The sequence below is a fragment of the Rhinichthys klamathensis genome, unplaced genomic scaffold, assembly GCF_029890125.1.
Source record: "Rhinichthys klamathensis goyatoka isolate OS25496 unplaced genomic scaffold, OSU_Roscu_1.1 h1tg000259l_1, whole genome shotgun sequence".
Classification (NCBI taxonomy): domain Eukaryota; kingdom Metazoa; phylum Chordata; class Actinopteri; order Cypriniformes; family Leuciscidae; genus Rhinichthys; species Rhinichthys klamathensis.
In genome coordinates this window covers 1211007-1238205 of record NW_026606781.1, presented here as the reverse complement: position 1 = coordinate 1238205, position 27199 = coordinate 1211007, and the positions used below count along the sequence as shown (strand labels likewise).

The window sequence follows — 27199 nt, the reverse complement described above, 5'->3', positions numbered from 1 at the left end:
ATTCCGAGCTCGGAGCCCTCCCCCCGGACAGCACGCCAAATACGCATAATCTTTACTCTGTTTAATTGATGTAAGTGTGAACTCGTGAAGCAGAATTATTTATATTTATCAACTCTAAATGAGGGCAGTTCAATGAGTTTTGACATTTACATGTTAAAACATTGAATGCACTTTTCTTTAATTTGTAAAATGTATTTTTTAGAACTCAAAACACAATATATGCTGTGTGTAAAACATGTTCTGCTTTATCTGTTTATTTCTGAGCTAAACACTATATCCCCTGAAGGTATTTAGGGCTGTGTGTGATGAGAAGCTTGATAGTTGTTGGCTGTTTGTGGCTGTAGAGAAGCCTTGATGAGCTGCTGTAATATTTACAGTTACACAATGAGAGCTATTCCAAAAAAGTTAAAACACAGCAGGTGTGAAGTTGTCAACCTCTCATCTTAATGTATTTTAAATGTTAAAGAGTCCATGAAGCCAAGCTCCCTGACTGCATACTTCTCTAATATGTTTTGCCACGTTAGGGACAGTATAGTTCATTACAGTAGACTGTGAACACACTCTGAGGGCATTGAAATTCAGGCCTGAATGTACTTTACATACACATCTATGTACTGGTAATTCAAAATACTGTCCCTTACAAATATCTAGCCTCTACCAAACCTTGCAAATGTCGTTCAGTGCCCGACCAAAAAAAGTCGCTGGGGTCCTGGAGTAGACTTTGCAGAGTGTTTGACTCTTGCATTGTCAATACAAGATCTTGACCAAAAATGTATGCACCTCTTGATGGAAATAAATGTTGTGTTATTTCCATCAAGAGGTGCATCAATACTCCAGTACATCCCAAAGACTTTCAATTAATTTAGGTCTTGACTCAGAGATGCCAATTCATGTGTGAAAATGATTCTTCATGCTCCCTCCCAACCATTCTGTTACAATTTGAGCTTGATGAATCTTGCCATTGTCATCCTGGAATATGGCCATGATGTGTCTTCCTACATGGTTGTATGTGAAATGAAAAGTTACACACACTCTATCAATTAGGGTTAGAAGAACTGTTGCCAGAAACATAATCACTTCAATAATGATTCAACTATAGACTCTTAAGCATTTGACTATTTAAATACAAACAGCGATTATTATTTTTTTGGCTCGGCAGTGTATTTCTCCACTTTTTTGTCTCAGATATATATATTTTTTTTAAATTTAGTTTCAGGCAGGGTTGTAACCATCACTGACATTGACAACATTCAGAATAGAAGTTAATTTTTAAACGTATGTTTTTCTTATATATTTTTTATAGGATTATATTTACCATAATTGAACAAGGATTGACCCCACCCTCTGATTTTTTTTTTTTTTTTTTTGAGCCACTTACATCACACAGGCATATATAACACGTCCTGTAAGAGAAATGGCCAAGAGAGCAAGTGTAGGATATATATATATGTATATATATATATATATATATCATGTTTCTGTAGACTGTTTGGCTCAGACAAGACTGAGATGCAGGGCACAACAGGGCAGTCGTCACGGTTGGCACTTGGCAACATTTGCAGAAACGTGCAAATAGGATGCCAAGCAAGTTTTGAAACATTAAGGAAATGGCTTTGAATGCGGTAAAGACCTTAAAGCATAGCAGATTCAATTTCTTCAATAACATCCGACTTTTGCATGGAATGACAAATGTAATTAATAATTACTCAAAAGCCAATTAGTATTGAATGCATGAGGGGGGAAATTATATATATATATATATATATATATATATATATATATATATATATATATATATATATTTCTTTATTGTACTAATTGGAAGTCAATTTTGAATATTTATCTAACTCTACTTACTGGGGTGGACTTACATTAATATTTCTTGTCTTAGTCCTTACTGGTTGTATATAGGGCCTACATTGTGTAGGAATTATTATAGGATTTAAAGTATTACAATTCACTGTAGTAATGTTTCCAATGAGACAAACAACCTCCTGATATTTGGAACGAGAATGTTGCTATTTAAGCTCCTATTACTTTGTCTGTCTTCCCATTAGAAATGGTTGCTAGTGAGTAACATTAGCCATCCAGTTACACTACTTGACCACACGAGAGAGCACGCTAAGATTTCTAAATAAAGAAAGGTTATATTTGATTCTCTTTTACAGTTCCAGCCAAAAGTTCTGATACACTGCATATTTCTAATAATCTGACCCTGTGATCTAAATATGTATACTTCAGTGCTTAAAATTTAGACTTATTACAAATATAAAATTAATTTAAGAAATAATTAAATAGTTAATTTGGACAAGAGTGAAGAAAAAGCATTCATAACGGACCCATTACTTTAAAGAATCTAGTTTTGTGACCTTAATACACTGCATAATAGCCATACTTCTATTTTATTTTATTTTATTTTTTTGCCTTTACTATTATTCTAAAATGTGGCCTAAATGTATCAGTCAACAGGATGACTGCTTTTTGTTTTCCCTTGGTGTCTACAATACATTTTCTTAAAAATGTTCATGTTAAAGTGAAAAAAAATTAAAATGATGGCATTCAAAATACAGAATAATAGTCTAAAATATAGACATTTGTAAGGAATTCATACGCCTGTGTTATATAAAAAAATCAAATGACCCATGAGTCATAATAAGTAATACATTTACACTCCAGCAGTTTAGAAACTGGAAAGAAGAGTAATCTTTAAAGTCCTCCACTAGAGAGGTTTACTCTTAAGCAATTCAGCGAAATAATGATTCTGATTAATTCAATAAGAAAACAAAAAAGAAGCTACCATTAAATTAAACTAAACGTTATCTTTAGGTTGGTTATCAAGAAAGTGAATTTATGAAGGTCTCAGACCTAATTTGTCATAACATGTGCTGCTATTAATAATTTATTTGAAATAAATTATTTAATATACAAATATACAATGCTCAGGACTGCAGTTAACTAAATTATGCCAGGTAATTAGTTGGTGCTGATCTAAGCTTGCAGCTGTTTGTTCGAACTCCTTATGGTCCATGTTAGCAGTTGGCACGGTCAGAAATAAATGTAGCTTTGATAGCGGAAACTAGATACAGGAATGTGGGTGTCCGGTTCATCGCTTTTCATGTGTCAGGACAGGAGTCGTTTGATTGGGGTCACTGTACCCAAGTATCATAATTCAGGACCGTGTATGTAATACGACCAATAAAAGCAAACTTTTTATGTCTTGATGACTGTCTTGATAAAAAGGTATTAAACATTTTTCCTTCAAACATGATAAACAAAATAATCAAAAATGTATGGCTTAAAGAAAATATAGATTGAAAAGATTGTTCTTTCTACTGCAACCTTGTGCAGCTGAATTATTCAGTTTGTGGATAATTTAAAATGTTAACTTTGATTTAAAAAGTTTGAAATGGTAACAAAGCAAAATAATTTATATGTATCAACTCTAAATGAGGGTGGCTCCATGAGTTTTGAGATTTAACATGTTAAAACATTTAATGCACTTTTCTTTAATTTTTTAAATGTATTTTTTAGAACTCAAAACACAATATATGCTGTGTGTAAATCATGCTCTGCTTTATCTGTTTATTTCTGAGCTAAACACTATATCCCCTGAAGGTATTTAGGGCTGTGAGTGATGAGAAGCTTGATAGTTGTTGGCTGTTTGTGGCTGTAGAGAAGCCTCAATGAGCTGCTGTAATATTTACATTTACACTATGAGAGCTATTCCAAAAAAGTTAAAACACAGCAGGTGTGAAGTTGTCAACCTCTCATCTTAATGTGTTTTAAATGTTAAAGAGTCTATGAAGCCAAGCTGCCTGACTGCATACTTCTCTAATACGTTTTGGCATGTTACTGACAGTACTGTCATACAATTCATTCACTCTGAGGGCATTGAAATTTAGTCCTGAATGTACTTTACATACACATCTATGTACAGGTCATTCCCACTACTGTCCCTTACAAACATCTTGCCTCTAACATACATTGAGAATGTCTCATATATTTCTCCACTTTTTGTCTCATATAAGGAAAAAAGGGACTACATTTTAATTTAGTTTCAGGCAGGGTTGTAAACATTACTGAGATTGACAAAATTCAGAATAGCATTTGATTTTTAAATGTGTTATTCCTTATTTTTTTCTTTAGGGCAAGAGAGCAAGTATATATATATATATATATATATATATATAGTACATGTTTCTGTAGACTGTTTGGCTCAGACAAGACTGAGATGCAGGGCACAACAGGGCAGTCGTTACGGTTGGCATTTGGCAACATTTGCAGGAACGTGCAAATAGGATGCCAAGCAAGTTTTGAAACATTAAGGAAAGGGCTTTGAATGCGGTAAAGACCTTAAAGCATAGCAGATTCAATTTATTCAATAACATCCGACTTTTGCATGGAATGACAAATGTAATTAATAATTACTCAAAGCCAATTAGTATTGAATGCATGATGGAAAAAATATTACTAAAAAATATTTTTTTGGACTACTAATTGGTAGTAAATATTAAACATTTATCTAACTGTATATATATAAGCAAGTAAGTCTATTGTGGAAATACATTTAGTAAAAGGTCAAAAATGGAAAAAGTAACATACAACTAGAATTTCGGGAAAATCTACAAAGAAAATGTCAGTGCTTGCAATAGTGTTACTATCCAGTTGCTAAGGTGTTTTCAGTGGTTGTTAGAGTGTGCTGGGTGATTGCTGTGATTAAGTACTGGCCTAGTCAATTGAGCCTACCCCAAAGTCTCTATGAGATTCATTAGATCTGGCTCGGGCCCCACCTTCATTGCAAGTTTATGGGGTATATTGTACTGTTTTATTTATTTTTAAAAGTTTTAAATATGAGCCATTGTTTTGAAATTGAAAAATTTTAGTAATTGATTTGTATAAAATAACAACATGTACAACAGAAACAAATGAAAAAAGTATGTCTGTGTGTTTATGTGTGAGTATGAGAAATCAATGTGACGTAAGAACAAATTTTCAGTTAACCCCCAGACTGTCTTCCTTTTGGAGTCACATCCTGGGCCTACCCGGTCAGAAGTGACCGGAGACCTAAAAATGAAACTTCCTCCATCCCAGTAAAACCAATGCAATTTATTTTTGTTCTATAATATTTATTCTTTTTAATTTTGCATTTTGAGAGAATTTGATTGAATTTATTAATATTTATGCAATATTTATGGTCTATTTTTGCCATTGAAATTGATAAAAAAAATTATATATATGATTTTTTTTTTATGCAGTATTTTAGTTTAATATAGAGTCTAGGCCTTCAAAAAAAATTTTTTAAGCAGATTAGCACCATCTGGTGGGAGTATGGAGAGAAAGAGTAGGACCATGGTGTAACCACTAGATGGCATCTACAGCTCTCTATAGAGAGGCATGTGAATTCCCCAGCTGTTTATGGACACATTTACTTTTTTTTCTTTTTTTTTGGTGGATTTGAATACATATTTAAACAATCTCAAAAGCTATTTCTTATCAAGTTTTATATATATATATATATATATATATATATATATATATATATATATATATATATATATATTTTAGAAATAGTGATTTCAAGTGTTAGTTTTTGCATTATGATTACAGTCAAACCTAAACATTGTGTTAGAAAGAGAAGCTTGTGTTGACAAGAAGCAAATTTTATACCCATTTTTTTTATTCAGAATTTGTAATAAAAAATTATTCATTATTATAAATTATTCAAGCAATTCATTCAATTATAACACTATGTAAAATAATATTTAATGACCATGGGCCGTATTCACAAAGAATTTTATCTTACCACTAGGAGTACTCCTAAATGGCACTAAAATATTTTAGCTAGGAGTTTTCTCTTAAAAGTTATTCACAACGCCTTTCAGACCTACTCTTAGTAAGGAAAATTGACAACTCCTAAACTGAGAGTGAGTCATCGTTGCTATGGATGACGTCAATTCTCATGCACGAGCTTCCTCGCAATGATCATGGTGATTGGTTGTTAGATGACAGGGCCATCATGCGGAACATAACACAGACGCAACAAATCATGGAATTACGATATCTTAAAATGTCTGTGTCCTACACAAAATAATAATAGTAATGTCATCGAAATGCATATATAATGACATGTTTGTGCAGGCCCCAGTGTAATTCTAAAAAGGCAGAGAGGGAGAGAAAAGTCGTGAATTAAATTAAATTAAGCCTAATACCCTAATGAAAACCGGCACTTGCCTAATAATGAAAAACGACACTTGCATTAACACTTGCTTGGTTAATTGACATCCTATTAGCCTAAATAGACTACTTAAAGCAAGGAAAATGTTGCTCCTATTGAAGTAATGTAATAGTTGAATGACGGTGGATTATGAACTCGCCAAAACGGAAAAGAAAGCCAAACTGGACGCAGGATCAGTTACTGCTGCTGGCCCAGTTGGTGCTGGAAAAAAAAAACATAATAAAAGGGAAATTCGGCACTGGAATATCAAGCAAAACTAAGCGCGAGACATGGGAAAGGATATGTTTGCAGATCAATGCAGCATTCGCGCTTGTGTCGCGGACCCCGGACGACTGCGAGAAGCGGTGGTATGCGCTACAATCGCAGTCGAGGGTTGAGATTGCAGCCTTTAAACGGGCAAGCATGGCAACAGGTAGGCCTATACTATTAAATATATAATATCATTACTGTTTCATGTAATTCTAAAAACTTCCTGCTTGTCATGAATGTAATGAATTATGAAACAAATATCAAACAATATTCTTACATTAAAGTGTGTTTTTAAGTGTTATGGCAATGCTTTTGAGTTGGTGAAACTTTCCATGTATGTGTTAAGGAGGAGGATCAGCACCTAAGCCACTGAGCCACATTGCATCGGTGGTGTATAGTGTCATTGGGTCAGACACCAGCATAACAGGCCTTGAGGGTGCAACTGATCCGGCAATGCAACTGCTAATGGAAATAGAGGGGTAGGCTGTTTATGCAATGATTGCAATACTTGTACATTTTTGGTGATATTTAATGAAGGACATACAATATCATTATGTGCAAACCACCCACCAACACAAAAAAACTATTCACAAATTATAAGATGTTTTATCAGGCTACAATTTATGTTACAGGCCAAATGGAAGCCCAGGTCCTTCAGGTGCAAGTCATCTTCCTCTTCCTGCGCCTCTTCCACCCCTGACTCTTACTGCACCTCTTCCTCTTCCAGCTCCTCTTCCTCTTACTGCACCTCTTCCTCTTCCAGCTCCTCTTCCTCTTACTGCACCTCTTCCTCTTCCAGCTCCTCTTCCTCTTACTGCACCTCTTCCTCTTCCAGCTCCTCTTCCTCTTACTGCACCTCTTCCTCTTCCAGCTTCCTCTTCCACAATCCCATCACCTGCCTCTCCCCTCAGTCCTGCTGCTGGTGCAAGGCCATCACCCCCGGAAGAAAAAAAGATGAAAATGGAAATGCGTGTGTTAAAAAAGCAGAAAAGGGTCCTTGATGCAAAAGAGAGGCTAATACAATTAAAGTCTGAATATTACACTGTAAAGATTGCAAAAATGCAAAGGGAATAAACACACTTAAATTGAGCAAAAATGTGTCTTTACTCATTTGTGCATGTGATTATTTACCCAAAGTGTGTATGGACAAAGTGATCCCTGAATGCCAGTCCACATAGTTCCACTTCATCAACAAATTGGTTGTGTTCATTGTCATCATCATCATCATCATCATCGTCAAACTCATCACCATCTCCTGTCTGTGGTATGTTCCTTTGCCGGCATAGGTTGTGAAGAAGCGCACACACAGTGATCACTTTACTCGTCTTCTCTGGACTAAGGCGGATTTCACTATGTAAAACGTGGAAACGTCGCTTTAGTTGTCCAGTCCCCCTTTCCACCACACTGCGTGTCTTCTTGTGTGCTCTGAAACATACACCAAGGAACAGTAAACATTATTGATTTAACCAACAACACCAAGAGCCACCACTATAATTTGTAATAAGCTTTGACATTGTGGTCATGCTATTGAATTATGGCACCTAAATAATATAGCCAACACGTACACTTACCTATTGTAATTTAACTGTGGTCCCACTTGTGGACGGAGGTAAGGTGTAAGGAGCCACGACTTACAGGGATAGCCACTGTCCCCCACCAAGTGACATCCAGCTGGCACATGACGTCTCTCAAACAGTTGCCTCAGACCACTCTCCATCAATATCCTCGAGTCATGAGTGGATCCGGGCCACTTTGCAACAATATCAAGAATTGTGTAGTTTGCATCGAACACAATCTGGGTATTGATGGAGTGGGTTTTCTTTCTATTCACAAACACGTCCTCATCCTGACGTGGTGCAATTATTTTAATATGTGTCCCGTCTATAGCACCGACCACTCCGGGCACACCGGCAATATCCATAAAGCTGGCTTTGTTTCTTTGGAGTTGGCGAATGTCCAAAGGAAAACTTATGAACTGGCGAATAATATGGGGTCTACAAAGTGCATTGATTGTTTGGTGGATGTATCTGCTTACCGATGGCTGGGATATCACTAGATCGTCGGCATTACATAATTGCATTTTCCCCGTTGCCAGGTAGCGAAGTGTTATCAAACATTTCAATTCGGCACTGATTGGGTTGTTGCGATTAGTTGGCGCTGTTATTGCATCCCTAACAAGATCCACAACAATCAGTATTCCCTCACGGTTAAGGCGGTATCTTTGTAATAACTCCGTGTCATTAAGTGTCTCCAACACACTGCGTCGCACGGCCATTTTAAGATCCTTTGAGAATAGGTCTTAGTGAGTTAGGAGTCCTCTCGACTTCTTTTAAGCTGTCCCAGACTTAGGTGCTACTTTTAGGGCTAAAATGCTTCGTGAATTACTCTTAGTGAAAAAAATTAGGAGTCCTAAAGTTAGGAGTGACACGCCCATTATTTTTAGGAGTTGCTCCTAAATTCGCCAGTTAGGAGCTACTTTTAGCCTTAAAATTCTTTGTGTATACGGCCCCAGGGCCCGTATTCCTAAAGAATCTAAGAATCCTTTTAGAAAACTCTTAATTTAGCTTAAAAACTTTTACGTAGGAGTCTTAGCTTAAGAGTGATTCGGGACCGATCTGAGAGCAACTCTGAGTAAGGAAAAGACAAAAACTCTCATCTTAGTGAGGAGGCGGGGCTGACCCCGTTGCTATGTATGACACAATCTTTTGAAGACTGTGATTGGTTGGTTGTCCAAGAAGGAAAAAAAAGAGCCATTTTAAGTATAGAGTTTACTCACACACACACACACACACACACACATTATATTTATGTATATAAATCCTTTTTTTTTACCTTGCTGTTAATTTGATTGGCTTAGAATGATAAAAATTGTTCCACTCTTTCCAATTACACTGATTGCTGTCTATTTAAGTGGTGGTTTGAATGTTTGTTTTGAAAACATGGATTAAAAAACAAGAAAGACGAGAAAGCCTGACTGGTCAGAAGAACCGTGTTTACTGTTAGCCGAGTTAGTGGATGAACACTAGGCCGTCCTTAAAGGAAAATTCGGGCAGGGTGTCACAGCATGGAGCGAGAAGCGGACGTGGGAGCTTATAGCGCACATTATTAACGGTTCATTCCCCTGCTTGTGCGCACCAGGGAAGCCTGCTATATTCATAAATACAGTTTTTTGAGCCTGCAAGGTGGGAATGTCCAGTGGAAACTAAATGAACTGCGACACAATAAGAGGTTCTGAAAGTGCTGTAATGTTTGTGTGATCACTGCTTACAGAAGGTTGTCACAGACCCAAATCACTATTGCTTTATTGTATTTTCCCATTTGCCAAATATCTTAATGTAGTGATCATTTCTGGCGTTATGGCATTCCTGCGCTGTGTCGGAGATATTAACGTGTCTCTAATAAGATCAGTCACAAACATGATCACTGCACAATCTCATCTATAGCGTCTTATTAACTCACTGTCGTCATCTATTGTCTGCATCACATTTCTTCTCCCTCTTCATCGTTCTGTCATTTTCTCCTCTGCTAAAGAAACTCTTAAGCCTCTTAAAAGTCCTCATCCATACTCCTAACAATTTTGACCTTAAGACCTCTTTTAAGGGTTAAGATGCTTTCTGAATTACTTTTTTCTTTACTAGGATTTTTTCTTTAATTTTAAGAGTAAACGCCCACATTTCTAAGAATTTTCTTAGAATTTTGTCACTAGGAGCTACTTTTTACATTAAGATTCTTTAGGAATACGGGCCCAGGGCCCGTATGTATAAAACTTCTAAGAAATGATCTTAAGAATAGTCTTAAGCTTTGACTTAAGTGTAAAAAAATACTTAGTAAAGAGTAGGACTTTTCTAAGAGTAGGAGACTTTTATAAAGCAGCTAAAAGCAACTTTCAGTAAAGTATAAGACTGATTCTTAAGTGCTGACTGAAGTGGGACTTAAGTGCTGCAAACTAAGGACTACAATGATGTTAACCCAAAATGGCCGCCCTCAACCTCTGAATCAGCCAATAGTGAGCCTGCAAGGGTGAGGTCACAGCAGCATGACACCAATTATTTAATGTAATTATAATAAAATAATTTAATTAAGACACTGAAACTTTAATATTTAAATGTATTTTTTTTAAATGGCTTTGCATTGTGCAAAATTATCACAACTTAGTATTGAAGGAAAATTGTCAGATTCACCCTTTATTCAAATAGTATTAAAAATGTGTTCAATATTTTGTAAGCGTATTGTGTAGTTGTGCCTGGAGTCAATTGTTTATTTGTGATAACACAATGAAACATTCCAAATTGACATAATTTTTAGCTAAGCTGTCATACAAATAAATTATGAACAGGAGAAAAAACAAGAGAGGAAAATCAAATATTAATAAATGATTATGTTGCAGACAATATATGTTTTTTTCTTTCTCCTGTGAGCTTTTTAATTGTAATAATTGTAATATCTTTATTGTCCACCAAGGTGGAAAATTGTCTTTGGCTCACCAGCCATTCAAATAAATATTTCATCACAGGTGCACTGCTGCATTTCTCCAGTCGCCAAAAATATAATTATTACTTTAATTTCATTGCTATGAAACTTTTTAAAGGTAAGTTACAAAAATAATACCTTGATGATTAAACTTTTTTTTTTTTTTAATTGTTTGATCAACTCATTTAACTACAATACATCATATTTTTGTTGAAAAGTGCATGGCCTAACCTCTCTGCTGCCATCTTGTTACTCCTAACTAGGTTAGGAGACCTCTCCAGCTCTCTTAAATAATTTAGGAGCTGAGACCAAGTCTTAGCACTTAGGAACTTTTATGAATCACACTTATTCTTAAGTTTAGGAATAAGAGTAAAATTATGTAATTCTTAGAATTTGGACAGATTTGAGACTAAAATTTTACTCTGAGTGGCTTTATACATACGGGCCCAGGGCCCGTATGTATAAAACTTCTAAGAAATGATCTTAAGAATAGTCTTAAGCTTTGACTTAAGTGTAAAAAATTACTTAGTAAAGAGTAGGACTTTTCTAAGAGTAGGAGACATTTATAAAGCAGCTAAAAGCAACTTTCAGTAAAGTATAAGACTGATTTTTAAGTGCTGACTGAAGTGGGACTTAAGTGCTGCAAACTAAGGACTACAATGATGTGAACCCAAAATGGCCGCCCTCACCCTCTGAATCAGCCAATAGTGAGCCTGCAAGGGTGAGGTCACAGCAGCATGACACCAATTATTTAATGTAATTATAATAAAATAATTTAATTAAGACACTGAAACTTTAATATTTAAATGTATTTTTTTTAAATGGCTTTGCATTGTGCAAAATTATCGCAAATTAGTATTGAAGGAAAATTGTCAGATTCACCCTTTATTCAAATAGTATTAAAAATGTGTTCAATATTTTGTAAGCGTATTGTGTAGTTGTGCCTGGAGTCAATTGTTTATTTGTGATAACACAATGAAACATTTCAAATTGACATAATTTTTAGCCAAGCTGTCATACAAATAAATTATGAACAGGTGAAAAAACAAGAGAGGAAAATCAAATATTAATAAATGATTATGTTGCAGACAATATATGATTTTTTTTTTCTCCTGTGAGCTTTTTAATTGTAATATCTTTATTGTCCACCAAGGTGGAAAATTGTCTTTGGCTCACCAGCCATTAAAATAAATATACAGACCATAATAGAAGACAAAGACATAAAACAGACAGATCACAATTCATAAAAAATAAATACATAATAATCACATTTCATACTATAGTCATTTGGATTATCATTTACTTGCCGAGTTGAGAATTTTAACAGCATTTGGAATAAAAGACCTCTTAAACACATTTTTATTTTGTTAGAGGGGTTCTGTAGCGTCTTCCCGATTTCATGGGCTCAAATTGACTGAAGAGAGGATGAGAACTATCTGCAAGAATAGTCCTTGCCTTCTTCGCCCTTTCAGCAAAGAGCTGTACTAGTAGCCTCTGTTGTCTGCCAACTATTCTGCTTGCAATTGTCACAATTCTGGCAAGTTTGTTCTTAGATCTGCAATTTAAATGATCATACCAGGCTGTGAGATGAAAAGTTATTACACTCTCCACCATGGATTTGTACACAAGTTCTAAAATATGCTGACTAACTCCAAGGCCACTAAGTTGTCTAAGAAGAAATAAACGTTGCGAACACTTTTTAAAAAGGTAGTCTGAATTGTCAGCAAAATTCATGTGTGAATCAAGAATTGAACTAAACTTTAATTAATTAAACCACGTTAATTTCTAGTTGGCTAAAATGACACCACTTCTCCAGGGCCTTAATGTGAGCCAGATAGGCAGCGTCATATAACAAATTAGTTTTGTCCAATAGGCCCACTAAGGCCATATCATCAGCGTATTTGAACAATCTAAAATGTTCTTCTTTAATCGTAAACTTATTAGTAAAAAGAGAGAAGAACACAGGGGAAAGGACACAGCCTTGTGGGCAACCTGTACTTAAAGTTAGCATATCAGACACAGTCCCTCGAACACAGACCCTCTGTGTACGACAAGAAAGACAATTTCTAATCCAGCGGACTAAACCTCTATTCACATCTTGTTAAGAGAATATGAATCTTCATTGAATTAAAAGCCGAGCTAAAGTCCACGAATAAAACCCTGACATATGCTTTGGGATGCATGAGATGTTTTGTAACTGTATTAAGCATCATGTACCTCTGTTACTCTTATATGCAAACTGAAGTGAATATAACCTAGAGGCGACAGTCGAAGTTAGATGATTAGCTAAAACTCGTTTCATAGTTTTACACAATATAGAAGTTATTGCAATGGGCCAGAAGTCATTTGGCATGCTCGCCCTTGGCTTTTTTGCCACAGGCCTAATTATTGAGTTCTTCCATAATTTTGGCACTTTACCTGTGTCCAAAAGTAATTGGAACAACCTTGCAAAGACTCCTTTTAGTTGAGGAGCACACTCTTTAAGAAGGCATGCTTTTAAACCATCTGGGCCAGTGGTCTTATTAGGCCTTAGTTTACAAAGGCTTGCCATGACACCAGCCTCATTGATAACTATTGATGATTCTGCAGGGAGATTATTACATATCTCATCACATTCAGTCTTGCCTTCCACAGTGTCAAATCTACCATAAAAGTTATTTAAATCATTAATAAAACTTTTACTTACACAGTTATCATCCTTTTTATTTGGCCTACCCATTAATCTATTTAATCCCTCCCAAGCCTGTTAAGATATAAGTATCACCAGTTAAGAATTTTCCCTCTATCTTTTTGTTTTGTTTTTCTAAAACCTGTAGCTGTAGTTTGCCCTTATTTGTCACTTAATATTTAAAAATAATATTGATCTGCCTGCATTGATACCATTATATGAGAACTGAACTGAACTGGACGATGACATCACTGTTTTCACCAGAGTGGCTGTATAGATAAATTAACTAAATAGATAACTAATGATTTTTTACAATGGAAATAAAAGCTTTTGATTAATTTCTGCCAGGAAGACTAAATTGTCACGTCACTTATTACCTTCTCATCTATCCAATCCTGGGGGTCCTTCATCTGTCCATACCTCATACCTCCCGGGGGTCGCTGCACCCCTGCCTTCGTCTTTAAATGCGAGCTACGGACGGGACCTACGCAACAGAACTTTATAACACAATACTTGCTTGCTGGGCTGTTAATAAATGTATTTGTCACGTCATTTTGCCATATTTTCCTCATAATTTGATGGTTTAAGCAAACTTGTAGGGTCTTTTTTTTTTTTTAAACTCCGCACATCACTTTTGGCCACCACTGTATATTTGGTGTGGTCAGTGTCACAATAGTGCTATTCAAGAGCTTATAACTGTGGACTGAAGGGCCCGAGTCATCACAGGTGCACTGCTGCATTTCTCCAGTCGCCAAAAATATAATTATTACTTTAATTTCATTGCTATTAAACTTTTTAAAGATAAGTTACAAAAAGAATACCTTGATGATTAAACTTTTTTTTTATTGTTTGATCAACTCATTTAACTACAATATATCATATTTTCGTTGAAAAGTGCATGGCCTAACCTCTCTGCTGCCATCTTGTTACTCCTAACTAGGTTAGGAGACCTCTCCAGCTCTCTTAAATAATTTAGGAGCTGAGACCAAGTCTTAGCACTTAGGAACTTTTATGAATCACACTTATTCTTAAGTTTAGGAATAAGAGTAAAATTATGTAATTCTTAGAATTTTGACAGACTTGAGACTAAAATTTTACTCTGAGTGGCTTTATACATACGGGCCCAGGTCTATATAATGAACATTTGTGTAAGTCTCTGAACAGAACAAAACAGTGAACAGTAAAAAAGAAAACAGCAATAATGAACAAGCTAAAGAAAGATGAAAAATAGAAACTACTATATTAACTATATACAATATTTATATTTATGCTATATAGTGTAAAGATAATGAACATGTATATTTGTGTAAGTCATTGAAACATAAAACAGTGAACAGTTATAAAGGCAACAGTTATAACAGCAATAATCAACAAGCTACAGTGAAAGAAATAAGAAAACTACATACAATATTTATACTATGCTATATTTAAACTATTTATAATTATATACTATACATGCTATATTTAAAAAAAAAAAATCTGAATTTTTTTTTCAATTTTTTGTCAATTTCCCATTAATTTCCAATGGGGGTCATTTTTGACCGAAGACCACAAGTGTGACAATTTTTTTACGACCACTTAGCATGCTCGGATCATGACCTCAATTTTTGCTGTGTGTTCACATACCCAATGCCATAAAAGTCACCAAGTTTCGTAACATTCCGATGAAGCTGTGATTTTTAAAAATTCAAAACAGATTTTTTGTAATCAAAATTTATTGGTGTGTATGTGTACAAAAGTGTGTTTGTATGTGTGTGGGTGGGGGTGGGCGTGTCTGTTTTGCACTCTTGATGTTGTAGAGTGTCACCCAGAGCCATAGAGAGAAAGAGTTGCGACACTCCCATAGACCGCCATAGGAACTTTGGAATGCGGAAGTAACGCGTGTCGTGGAGCGGCCAATAGTTCCAAACACTGATAGTTTCTCCATTGAACCCCATTCATTTTCAGTGCTTCATAAGTACGTTCGCTGGTAAATTAATGAAATTACTGTATTTTTTTACTTTTACACACATTAGCCGACCTCTCGTGAATCTAGTCTGTAGTTATATTTTATGTAGCCAGTTGATCACGAAGGTAGGCTAATGGCTGAATCGGAATTTATAAGCAAGATCACGGGAATCAATAGCCTAATACAGCCCAGCCAGTTGTGCTAAAATAAATATCATGAGACGTCCATCATCAGATGAATGACATGGAAAAGTTAAGTTAGAGCCGCTAAAGCCAGTGCTACTACCCATGCGAACATGAACACTAAGCTTTTCCCTCCAAAAATATAGCCTAAAACTTATCTAAGTTGTCACCCTGTCTCTCCAAATGCAAAACTGACATTAACAAAACGCAATAACAGCTTAAAAAGTACTTGGGTGTGTGTTTTATTTTATATTTACCGTTTAATAATGCAATCGCTGCTGTCTGTCCATAGAAGAACATGACAGCCCGCGTACGTTGTGGAACTATTGGGGCTTACATGAACCACGTGACAGCCGTCGCGGCGACATCAAAGAGTGTCGCAACTCTTTCTCTCTATGGCTCTGGTGTCACCCCTTTACTGCTGTGTACTTTTTTTAGCATTGTGGCCGATTTGTAGATTGTACACACAAAAATTCGGAGAATTTTCAGAGAATTTTTGTGTTTTTGTCAATTTCCCATTCATTTCCTATGGGTCGGTCATTTTTGACCGAAGACCAAAATCGTCACTATTTTTTTTTACGACCACTTAGCATGCTCGGATCATGACCTCAAATTTTTTTTGGTATTCACATACATAATGCCATAAAAGTCACCAAGTTTCATAACATTCCGATGAAGCTGTGATTTTTAGAAATTCAAAACAGAAAATGGCCGAGGACCGTCTGAGGGTTAAATCATATTTTTGAAAAACAAGCAGTTAATTAAGAAGTCACTAAATGAAGCACATTTTAGGTTACCTGATTTTTTTTTACAGTGCTGTTAACTGTACAGTCTTTACCAACGCTATCTCACGACCAATTCGTACGAATTCGTACGAGTGATTAAAAGGTGGCTAATTCGTACTAATTTAACGACCTCACTTGTACGAATTTGTACGATTTGTCTAAACCCACGTGATGGATAGGTTTAGGGGCGGGGTCAGGGGTAGGTCATTCGTACGAATTCATACGAATTTGGCAACTCGTAAAATATGTACGAATTAGCAAAAATCGTACGAATTTGTACGAGTGAGGTCGAATGAATTAGTACGAATTAGCCACCTCGTAAAATTCGTACGAATTGCCGTGAGATCGGGCTGTCTTTACCAAGAAATCGTCTCGGGTTACGACTGTAACCCTTGTTCCCCAAAAGGGAACGAGACACTGCGTCATCGTTACAACACTTTGGGAAATGCCCTCAGCGTAACACATCTGAAGCATGAATGAAATCTGTCCAATCCTGATTAGTGCTGCGTCATGACGTAGTAGATGACGGCATAACCGGAAGATACAAAGGGACGCCGACACACACACACATTAGCTCTTTTGCGATGAAGCTAGCGCTCTGACCGTGATAGGTGTGGCGACGAGACGCAGTGTCTCGTTCCCTTCTCGGGGAACAAGGGTTACAGTCGTAACCCGAGACGTTCCCCTTCGAGGGAACTCGAACTGCGTCATCGTTATGACACTTTGGGGAACGAAATACCCACTATGCCACACCGTAATCGAGCCCGCCCTAGTGTGAAGCTGGAAGACCAGGCACACTTAGGACGCGAGCACTCTGGCGCCAGGCGTCACGGGGATTTGCAGACTGTGGAAACGTATGAAGGTGTGCGGGGTGGCCCACCCTGCCGCCTCGCAGATCTCCTGAAGCGAGACACCAGAAAGGAGGGCCACCGAGGAGGCCATGCTCCTGGATGGAAGGCCTGAAGAACCACTGACCGTGCCGCACTAGACGGCACCTTGGGCACATAGCCCGGTCTAGGATGTAAGATGGCCTTAACTCCGCCAGGGGCAAACTCCAGACAAGTTGGCGATATAGCCAAGGCCTGGAGATCCCCCACTCTCCTCAGAGAAGTGATGGCAAGGAGAAAGGCCACCTTGAAGGTCAGGTTCTTTGCCTCAGCCGACTCCAGTGGTTCAAAGGGGGCCTCAGCCGACCCTTCAAGAACCACCGCCAGGTCCCAAGTTGGGACTCTGGAGTGAGCCGCAGGCCTAATCCTCCGAGCCCCACGGAGGAAACGTACAACCATATGGTGCTTTCCCAAAGGCCCAGCACCTATAGGTGAGTGGAAAGCCGCAATGGCAGCCACATACACCTTAAGTGTGGATGGGGAAAGACCGGCGGAGAAACGATCTTGGAGGAACTCCAGCACTGAAGCCACTGGGCAGTTAACTGGATCCACCTCACGCTCTCTACACCAAGTGGAAACACATTCCACTTTAGGCTGTACAGTCTCCTAGTGGAAGGAGCCCTGGAGCTAAGTAGGGTCTCGACAACACCTGCTGACAGGCCAGCCTCTAAGTACCGAGCCCTCTCAGGGGCCAGACCCAGAGGTTCCACTACTCTGGCCGGGGGTGAAATATTGTACCCCCTGCCTGAGACAGCAGATCCCTCCTCAGAAGGACCTGCCACGGGAGGCCGTCTAGCAGTGCTACTATGTCCAAGAACCATATCCGGGTCGGCCAGCGGGGTTCTACTAAAAGTAGGCTGATCCCTTCTCGGCGGACCCGCTCCAAGACTCCCGGGAGCAGAGCGATGGGGGGAATTGCGTACAGACGCAGCCTCGGCCACGTCTGCGTCATAGCGTCCAGCCCCAACGGAGCTGGATACCTGAGAGAGAACCACAGTGGACAGTGGGACGTCTCTTGAGACGCGAACAGATCCACTTCCACTGGGCCGAATCTCATGCACATGGCCTCCACCACCTCGGGGTGGAGTCGCCACTCCCCGGGCCTCAGCCCCTGCCTCGACAGGACGTCTGCCCCTTGATTTTGATCCCCGGGGACATACATCGCTCTGAGAGACGACAGTTTCCCCTGGGACCACAGAAGGATCTGGTGTGCCAGTCTGCATAGAGGGCGCGACCTCAGACCCCCCTGGTGATTCAGATACGCGACTACGGACATGTTGTCCGAGCGTATCAGGACATGGAGGTCCGGAAAAAACTCCTCAGAGCTTTGTAGACCGCCAGCATTTCCAGGCAATTGATGTGCCAGGAAGAATGCCGGGTCTCCCACAGACCTCTCGCAAAGCGGCCGTCCATGACCGCGCCCCAACCAGTGAGGGAGGCATCTGTTGAAACGGTTTTCCGGCAACATGATGCTCCCAGCACCGGTCCCTGGGACAGGAAGCAAGGCTTCCTCCATACGACGAGAGAACGAAGGCATCTGCGCGTTACCCTGATCATACGGAACGGATTTCCCCTCGGGGAAAACCCCTTGGCTCTCAACCACCACTGTAGGTGTCTCATGTGTAGCAGGCCAAAAGGTATGACACTGGACGCTGCTGCCATAAGCCCCAGCAGTCTCTGAAACTGCTTCACAGTGAGGTTGTGGCCTAGCTTCGCTCTGGAGACCATCGCCCGTATGGACATTTGTGCCCGCATCGTCGTGGAGTCCCATATAACCCCCAGGAATGTAGTCCTCTGGGAGGGCGTCAACACACTCTTCTTTGTGTTGAGTCTCAGCCCCAGGCACCTGATGTGGGCCAGAACGACATCTCGATGCCGAACTGCCATCTCGCACGAACTGGCAAATATTAGCCAGTCGTCGATGTAATTGAGTACACGGATGCCCTGGAGTCTCAGCGGAGCCAGCGCTGCATCCATGCACTTGGTGAAGGTGCGAGGGGAGAGAGCTAGGCCGAAGGGAAGAACCCGATATTGGTACGCTTCGCCCCCGAAAGCGAACCTCAGGAACCCCCTGCGACATGGAAGGATGGAAATGTGGAAGTATGCGTCCTTCAGATCTATCGTGACGAACCAGTCCTCGAACTGGATCTGACTCACGATGGCTGGAATTGTGAGAATTTTGAACCTGAATCTCCTCAGAGACCGATTCAAGTGCCTGAGATCTATTATTGGACGCAACCCCCCATCCTTCTTGGGAACTATGAAGTACCGGCTGTAGAACCCGGACTCCCTGTCTGGCAGAGGAACACGTTCTATGGCCTCCTTGACCAACAGGGATTGAACTTCCTGTTCCATAACCCGAACCTGCTCTGGGCCGACCACAGTCCAGACCACCCCGTTGAACCTCGGGGGAGGGAAACTGAACTGCAGCCTGTAACCCAGCTCTACAGTATGCAGGGCCCACACAGAAATATTCGGAAGCCATGACCATGCGCCGAGATAATCTACTAAGGGAACCAGCCTCTCGAGGCTGGCCTCGGGTGTTATTCGAGACTCGTTCCCGACCCCCTGAAGCGGCTGGCCGGCAGGGAGCAGTCGACAACTGTTTTCGGTGGGCGGACGCGTTCGCTGCCCACCCGCAGGTCTTAGTAGAGGCGGCTGGAGCGGCATGCATTCGCGGGAAATCAGTGTGGCCCGAAGCGCACTGGACGGCGGGAACACAGCACTGATTCCCCGAGAGCTCCAGGATGGAGGCGACCTCGATCGCGCCACCCCGGGGGGGACAGCTCTGAGCGGTCCGGCAACTAGGACCGCTTGGAGGAAGCCTTCTTTGCCTGAAGGACGGTTCTCAAATCGACCTTAGGCTCAGAAGGCTTGCCGCGAGAGCGCCGCCTCCTTTGCCAGGCTCCCTCGGGAGGGGCGCGGGAGGCGACACTCTCTTTTTGCACGTACCGGTGCGAGGAGCTGGCAGGCGGCCGAGGCTGCCCTTTAGAGGCAGCCTTCCTCGAGGAGCCAGAACGACGAGGAAGGTATTGCTGGAAGGCCGACTGTTTTTTCACCTCCTGAAACATCCCGACGACGGTATCAACCGCGCCGCCGAAGAGGCCAGAAGGTGAAATCGGGGAGTCTAGGAGAAAATGTTTTTCTCTCTCCTTCATCCCCGACAAATTAAGCCATAAATGTCTCTCCACACACACCAAGCCAGCCATGGAGCGGCCGATGGCACGGGCCGTCTCTTTGATGATGCGGAGAGACAGGTCGGTGGCCTTCCTTAGCTCCGTGATGTCACTCGGAGAAGGACCCTCACCCTCATCAAGCTCCTTGAGGAGGTCGGCCTGGTAGGCCTGCAACACCCCCATAGTGTGCAGGCAGCTACCAGCCCGCCCAGCCGCCATGTAAGCCCTGCCCACCAGCGCAGATGTATCGCGGCAAGGCTTAGTGGGCAGCACCGGGGCCTTAAGGGACGATGCGGCCTCGGGAGAAAGATAACTCGCGAGAGCCTCCTCTACCCGAGGCAACGTCCCATAACCACACTCAGCCGCCCCTAGCACATTCGAAAAATCAAGCACTGGGGGGTTTGAGAGCCTGGCTGAATACGGTTTCACCCATGACTTGCATAACTCGTTATGCAAGTCAGGAAAAAACGGATGGCCCCAGCGTGGAGGTTGAGACCTGCGCTTGAAAAATCTCTCATCCAGCCTGCACGGTGGCTGGATTTTTAATTCTTTCTGTGGCCAATCAATTTTTAGTTTGGCCACAGCGCGGGTCAGAACCTCCACCAGCTCCTCTTGAGCAGGTGCGTGAAGTGGCTGATCAAGCTCCACCTCACCCACCTCGATGCTAGAATTATCTGACTCCTCAGAGCCAGATAAATATAGCATCGTGTCCTCCACCTCGTGGGAAGAAGCCGCTTCGCGGGCTTCCACACGGGGCGGGAGAACATCTGAATCCTCAGACGAGGACTGGGAAGATGCCGTAGCAGTCCCATATCCCCCTGAAAGATCCATTTGTGAGCCCCACGATCTGCGGCGGCGCGTTGCCTCGACAACGGCGGGCCCAGAACCGCGGGGCTCGCGAGCCTGGCCGTGCTCGTCAAACACAGCCAGCCGTGAGCGCAAAACCCTGAGCGGCAGCTTATCACACTCGCTACAAGCGGCTCCCTCGAGAGCCGCTCTAGCGTGCTGCACGCCCAGACAATGCACACACAGCTGGTGTGTGTCCGTGCCCGTTATATAACGGACACGGATGCACACACAATCTAAACTGCTTGTGAAACTGAATAAGGACAGACAACAATAAATAGGACGGACAATTCACACAGAGCGCTTTAGCTGAAGAGCGAAAAAGCTAATGTGTGTGTGTGTCGGCGTCCCTTTGTATCTTCCGGTTATGCCGTCATCTACTACGTCATGACGCGTCGCAGCACCAATCAGGATTGGACAGATTTCATTCATGCTTCAGATGTGTTACGGTAAGGGCGTTCCCCAAAGTGTCATAACGATGACGCAGTTCAAGTTCCCTCGAAGGGGAACCTATGAAAAATAATTTACAAAATCTTCTGCAGAACAGTTCAATTCTTTACAATAATAGAATATAGTATGAAAGAAAAGTAAGCTGTTACACTGAGATGGTTTGGGAAAACCATAAAGTATTTTTGTACAGTCAATTAATTGTGTACAGGAAGCATTAAACCATCAAAGTTAAATGATTGTTTATTGCTTATGAATTTCCAATATTTTCCTTAGCAGGGGGTTTCAAACTTTTTAATGGCAATGAGCCCTAAACAATACCCTTGTGAGATTCTTTATTTAGGCTTATAATATAATAAAATATAGGTCTAATATAATATAATATAAAAAAAAACACGAATTGAGTATTTGAAGTGATATAATATATCAGTTTAAATGCTTCAATTTGTTTACATATTATATTATTATAATATGAAAACAAACTGAAGCATTTAAATAGATCTAATAGCTAAATATTTTCAAGAAAAGTGAATATGTGAACCCTTTTATAGTAATCTAACCATGCCTGAAACTACCCCACACACAAAAACATCTAGATTTTTTAATGATGTATTTTGAACATCGCGGGTGGGTGTGTAATTGTCAGTGTTGGGAAAGTTCATTTTCTACATGAACTAGTTCAAAGTTCAGTTCACAAATTTTAAAATGAACTAGTTCAGTTCATAGTTCATACTTCAAAAAATGAACTAGTTCATAGTTCTTTTTTTCCATATGTTGCTGCGAGTTTTTTTATTATTATTATTTTTATTATTATTGCCACAGCCCATATACAACCACAGACAGCAATTATTTTATCGACGGGCAAATTTTGCACAGAAATGTCAGATTTTCCCCCCAGCTAACAAAAAAACGTCCCCAGAACGTCCCCTGAACGTCCACTGTGAACGTCCCCTGAACGTCTTCGTGTAGGGTTCTTTAAACGTTCGCGGGACGTCGCGGGGGACGTTCGAGAGGACGTTCGCAGGACTTCGCGGGGGACGTTCACGGGACGTTTAGAAAACTTTCGGGGACCTTTACGGAACGTTCACTAGAAGTCCTTTTAACATCTTAACACCCTTTTATAGTGTAGAATTAGTCTGATAACACAAAATTGAACAACCAAGGAACAAACACACAACAAGGAATATCAGGAAACAAAAATACTTTTATTTTCGTTAACAAAAAAAGTGCGTGTGTGTGTGTGTGTTGCGTGTCGCCACTTCTCCACATCTGATTCCACCCGCAAGCTTGGAACCTAAAACAAAGTAACAAAATTTAAACCTTTAGGTTTTATTTTAAATACAGCTATTTTTATATAATTTAAATATTTTTAAATGGGCTACAGGGGATCATTGTGCCCTAGGCTATTCACGAACACATTGTGCGGTTATACTTTGTTTTACGTGTCATTGCAGTGTAATTATATATTTAAGTAATATACATGTACTTACAATAGAGTTAGGGTAGGATTAGGGTTTGGTTGAGGGTTAGTTGCATGTAATTATGCATAATTAACTGTTAATACTATTGTAAGTACATGTAACATATGTAACAAGGACACTGTAAAATAAAGTGTTACATCGTACCCACTGTCTGTTTGCATAGACACGACACAAGCACAGCATAGAGATTTATGAATTCTGGAAGTCTCCTGGTACTGAGTACAAATTCATGCTATCATTTTGCGTGCTCTTTATACACATAAATTACCTTTTACTTGCCGAGACACACCTTTTTTAGTATATAGCCTACGCACTTTTTTTTAGCATAGGCTATGAGGCTATAGGCTATAGCATAGGCCACACTCAATCATAGGTTGGAGGTGTAAATATATTTAATCTGAAGCAATATTTTCAGATTTTACATAGGCCTACTTAAATCTTCATATTTGTGATATTTACCCCAGTGTGTTATTTATTTTTATAAAGAGAACTTTTATTACCTTATTAAATGTATGTATCATCTGTCAAATTCTTACATTTGATCAATAAATTCAGTTATAATAATAAGACACTATAGTGTAGGGCTGTTACATCAAATTAAATAATTCGCAATGCAAAACTACAACTGCAATAAATAATGTTGAGATTGATGTTTTAAATAAATGTTTGAATATACAAATAAAAAAATGCAATACTTAAACATGAAACTAAACCGTCAATAGGTGGCGGCAAGTGACTGTCTTAGTTAGTGAGTCATTGAGTCATTCATACAAAAGATTCATTCAAAACGCTGAATCATTCAGTAACAAAACGTCTCGGGTTACGTATGTAACCCTTGTTCCCTGAGAAAGGGAACGAGACACTGCGTCGGTGACGACACTAGGGGAACGCCCTTCAGCGTAGCACGTCTGAATTTATGAATGAAACCGAATCCAATCCTATTGGCGTTGCGTGATGACGTAGCGTGTGACGGCATAAGCGGATGTGTACAAAAGCACGCCGGCACACAGAAAATGTCAGCTTTTGCTATGAAGCAAGTGCTCCAAGCAGGGTGAGGTGTGGCGAACCGACGCAGTGTCTCGTTCCCTTTCTCAGGGAACAAGGGTTACATACGTAACCCGAGACGTTCCCTTTCGAGGGAACTCGAACTGCGTCGGTGACGACACTAGGGGAACGAGATACCCACTATGCCACAACGAACCCCGCTCATCCTAGTGTGAAGCTGTCTTCAGGCACAACTTAGGACGAAAGCACTCGTGCACCGGGTGTAGAGGGAAGGTCCAGACTGTAAAACCTCATGAATGTGTGCGGAGTGGCCCAGCCAGCCGCCTCACATATGTCATGGATAGAAACCCCTGAAAGGAGGGCTCTAGAGGACGCCATGCCTCTGGTGGAGTAAGCCCTCACGGCCATAGGTGAAGGCAAATTGCGCACCTGATAGGCCAGGGAAATAGTCTGAACGATCCAGTTGCTGATGGTCTGCTTAGAGGCGGGAAGCCCCTTCTTGGGAGACCCAAAACACACCAGCAACTGGTCCGACTTCCGCCATGAGGAGGACTTCTGGATGTAATACTGAAGTGCTCTGACAGGGCAGAGCAGATGAAGTCTCTCCTCATCCGCCGTCACATGAGGCGGAGGATGAAATGCCTGCAGAACCAAAGGCCGTGCCACATTAGATGGCACCTTGGGCAAATAGCCAGGCCTGGGGTGAAGGATGGCCTTAATGTTGCCGGGAGCAAACTCCAAGCACTCATTGGAAATAGAGAGCGCCTGGAGATCTCCTACCCTCCTCAGAGAAGTAATAGCCAACAAAAAGACCACCTTGAAGGTCAGGTTCTTGGCCTCAGCCGACTCCAATGGTTCGAAGGGGGCCTCGGCCAGCCCTTCGAGCACCACTGCCAGGTCCCAAGAGGGAACCCTGGTGCGAGTCGCAGGTCTCATCCTCCAGGCTCCACGGAGGAAACGTACGACCAGGTGATGCCTCCCCAGAGGACCATCACTCAGAGGAGCGTGGAAAGCCGCAATGGCAGCCACATAAACCTTGAGTGTGGACGGGGTAAGCCCGGCAGAAAAGCGGTCTTGGAGAAACTCCAGTACTGAAGCCACTGGGCAGTTAACTGGGTCCAAATCACGCTCTCTGCACCAAATGGAAAATACATTCCACTTAAGGCCGTATAATTTCCTCGTGGAGGGAGCTCTGGAAGTTAGTATAGTCTCAACTACTTCTGCTGACAGGCCGGCTTCTAGGTACTGTGCCCCCTCAGGGGCCAGACCCACAGTTTCCACAGCTCGGGCCGAGGGTGGAGAACTGAGCCCCCCGCCTGAGACAACAGGTCCCTCCTCAGAGGGATCTGCCATGGCGGGCCTGCCAGAAGCAAGATGATGTCCGAGAACCATACTCAGGCCGGCCAAAACGGGGCTACTATTAGTAGGCTGACTCCGTCCTGACGGACCCTTTCCAGAACTGCTGGGAGCAGAGCGATTGGGGGAAAGGCGTACAGACGCAGCCTCGGCCACGTCTGCACAATGGCATCCAACCCCAGCGGGGCTGGATGTGTGAGGGAGAACCACAGTGGACAGTGTGTCGTCTCTCGAGACGCAAATAGGTCCACTTCCACTGGGCCAAACCTCTCGCATACTAACTCCACCACCTCGGGGTGGAGTCTCCATTCCCCGGGCCTCAGCCCCTGCCTCGACAGCATGTCTGCTCCCTGGTTCTGGTCCCCCGGGACATACATCGCCCTGAGAGACGACAGTCTCCGCTGGGACCACAGGAGGATCTGATGCGCCAGTCTGCACAGAGGGCGCGACCTCAGACCCCCCTGATGATTTAAGTAAGATACCACCGACATGTTGTCGGATCTTACTAGGACATGGCGACCATGGAGGTCTGGCAGAAAGCTCCTCAGAGCCCGGTACACCGCCAACATTTCTAGGCAATTTATGTGCCAAGAGGAATGTTGGTCCTGCCAGAGACCTCTCGTAAAACGGCCGTCCATGACTGGGCCCCAGCCCGTGAGGGAGGCGTCTGTCGAAATAGATATCCGGTGACACGACGCTCCCAGCCTGGGACCCTGGGACAAGAACCAAGGCTTCTTCCAAATTGATAGGGAACGAAGGCATCTGCGCGTAACCCTTATCAAGCGTAAGGGAACCCAGGCTGTCTGTGGGAATTTTCCCATTCATTTAAGTTGCCATCGTCATCATATGCACTCCGAAGTCCGCGTGCTCGAAAAGGACGCCAGATCCTGCTTATTCGGATGGTGAGTGGTACTCTTTCCGAAATCGCATATAAAGTAGCCAAAATCAGCATAAATTAACATAGGCTCTGTGTGGTAGCCTATAGGGGTGCCAGTGCACTACCGGGTGGTCCACCAAGTGCTTTTGGGGTCCGCCAACTACCTGCTCTTCACCATAGTCCTCCTCAGTGCCACGGAGGGCCTATTTCGACCCCTAACTACCTTTTCTCTCCTTCATCGCCACGAAGTGCCTGTGGGGTCCCCTAACCACCCAAACTTCACCATAGTCTTCCTCGTGGTCCACGAAGTGCCTGTTTCGACCCCTAACCGCCTGTCCTCTTCTTCATTGCTACGGAGTGCCTATGGGGTCCCCTAACCACCTGAACTTCACCACAGTCTTCCTCAGTGCCACGGGGAGCCTTTTTCGACCCCTAACCACCTGTCCTCTTCTTCATTGCCACGGAGTGCCTGGGGGGTCCCCTAACCACCTGAACTTCACCACAGTCTTCCTCAGTACCACGAGGAGCCTTTTTTGACCCCTAACAACCTATCCTCTTCTTCATTGCCACGGAGTGCCTGGGGGGTC

The 27199-nt window shown here is 41.6% G+C and overlaps 1 protein-coding gene across 1 annotated transcript; it reads left to right on the top strand.

Moving 5' to 3' along the window:
* The first annotated feature begins 7107 nt into the window (after nucleotides 1–7107).
* Nucleotides 7108–7485, top strand: LOC130101636 (uncharacterized). The gene has a single exon (XM_056267452.1). The coding sequence runs from the start codon at nucleotides 7108–7110 to the stop codon at nucleotides 7483–7485; it is 378 nt and encodes a 125-aa protein (XP_056123427.1).
* Nucleotides 7486–27199: the final 19714 nt, after the last annotated feature.

Bases quoted from the DNA above. Each gene is read 5' to 3' on its own strand.
- LOC130101636 (XM_056267452.1), top strand. From the start codon at position 7,108: ATGTTACAGGCCAAATGGAAGCCCAGGTCCTTCAGGTGCAAGTCATCT.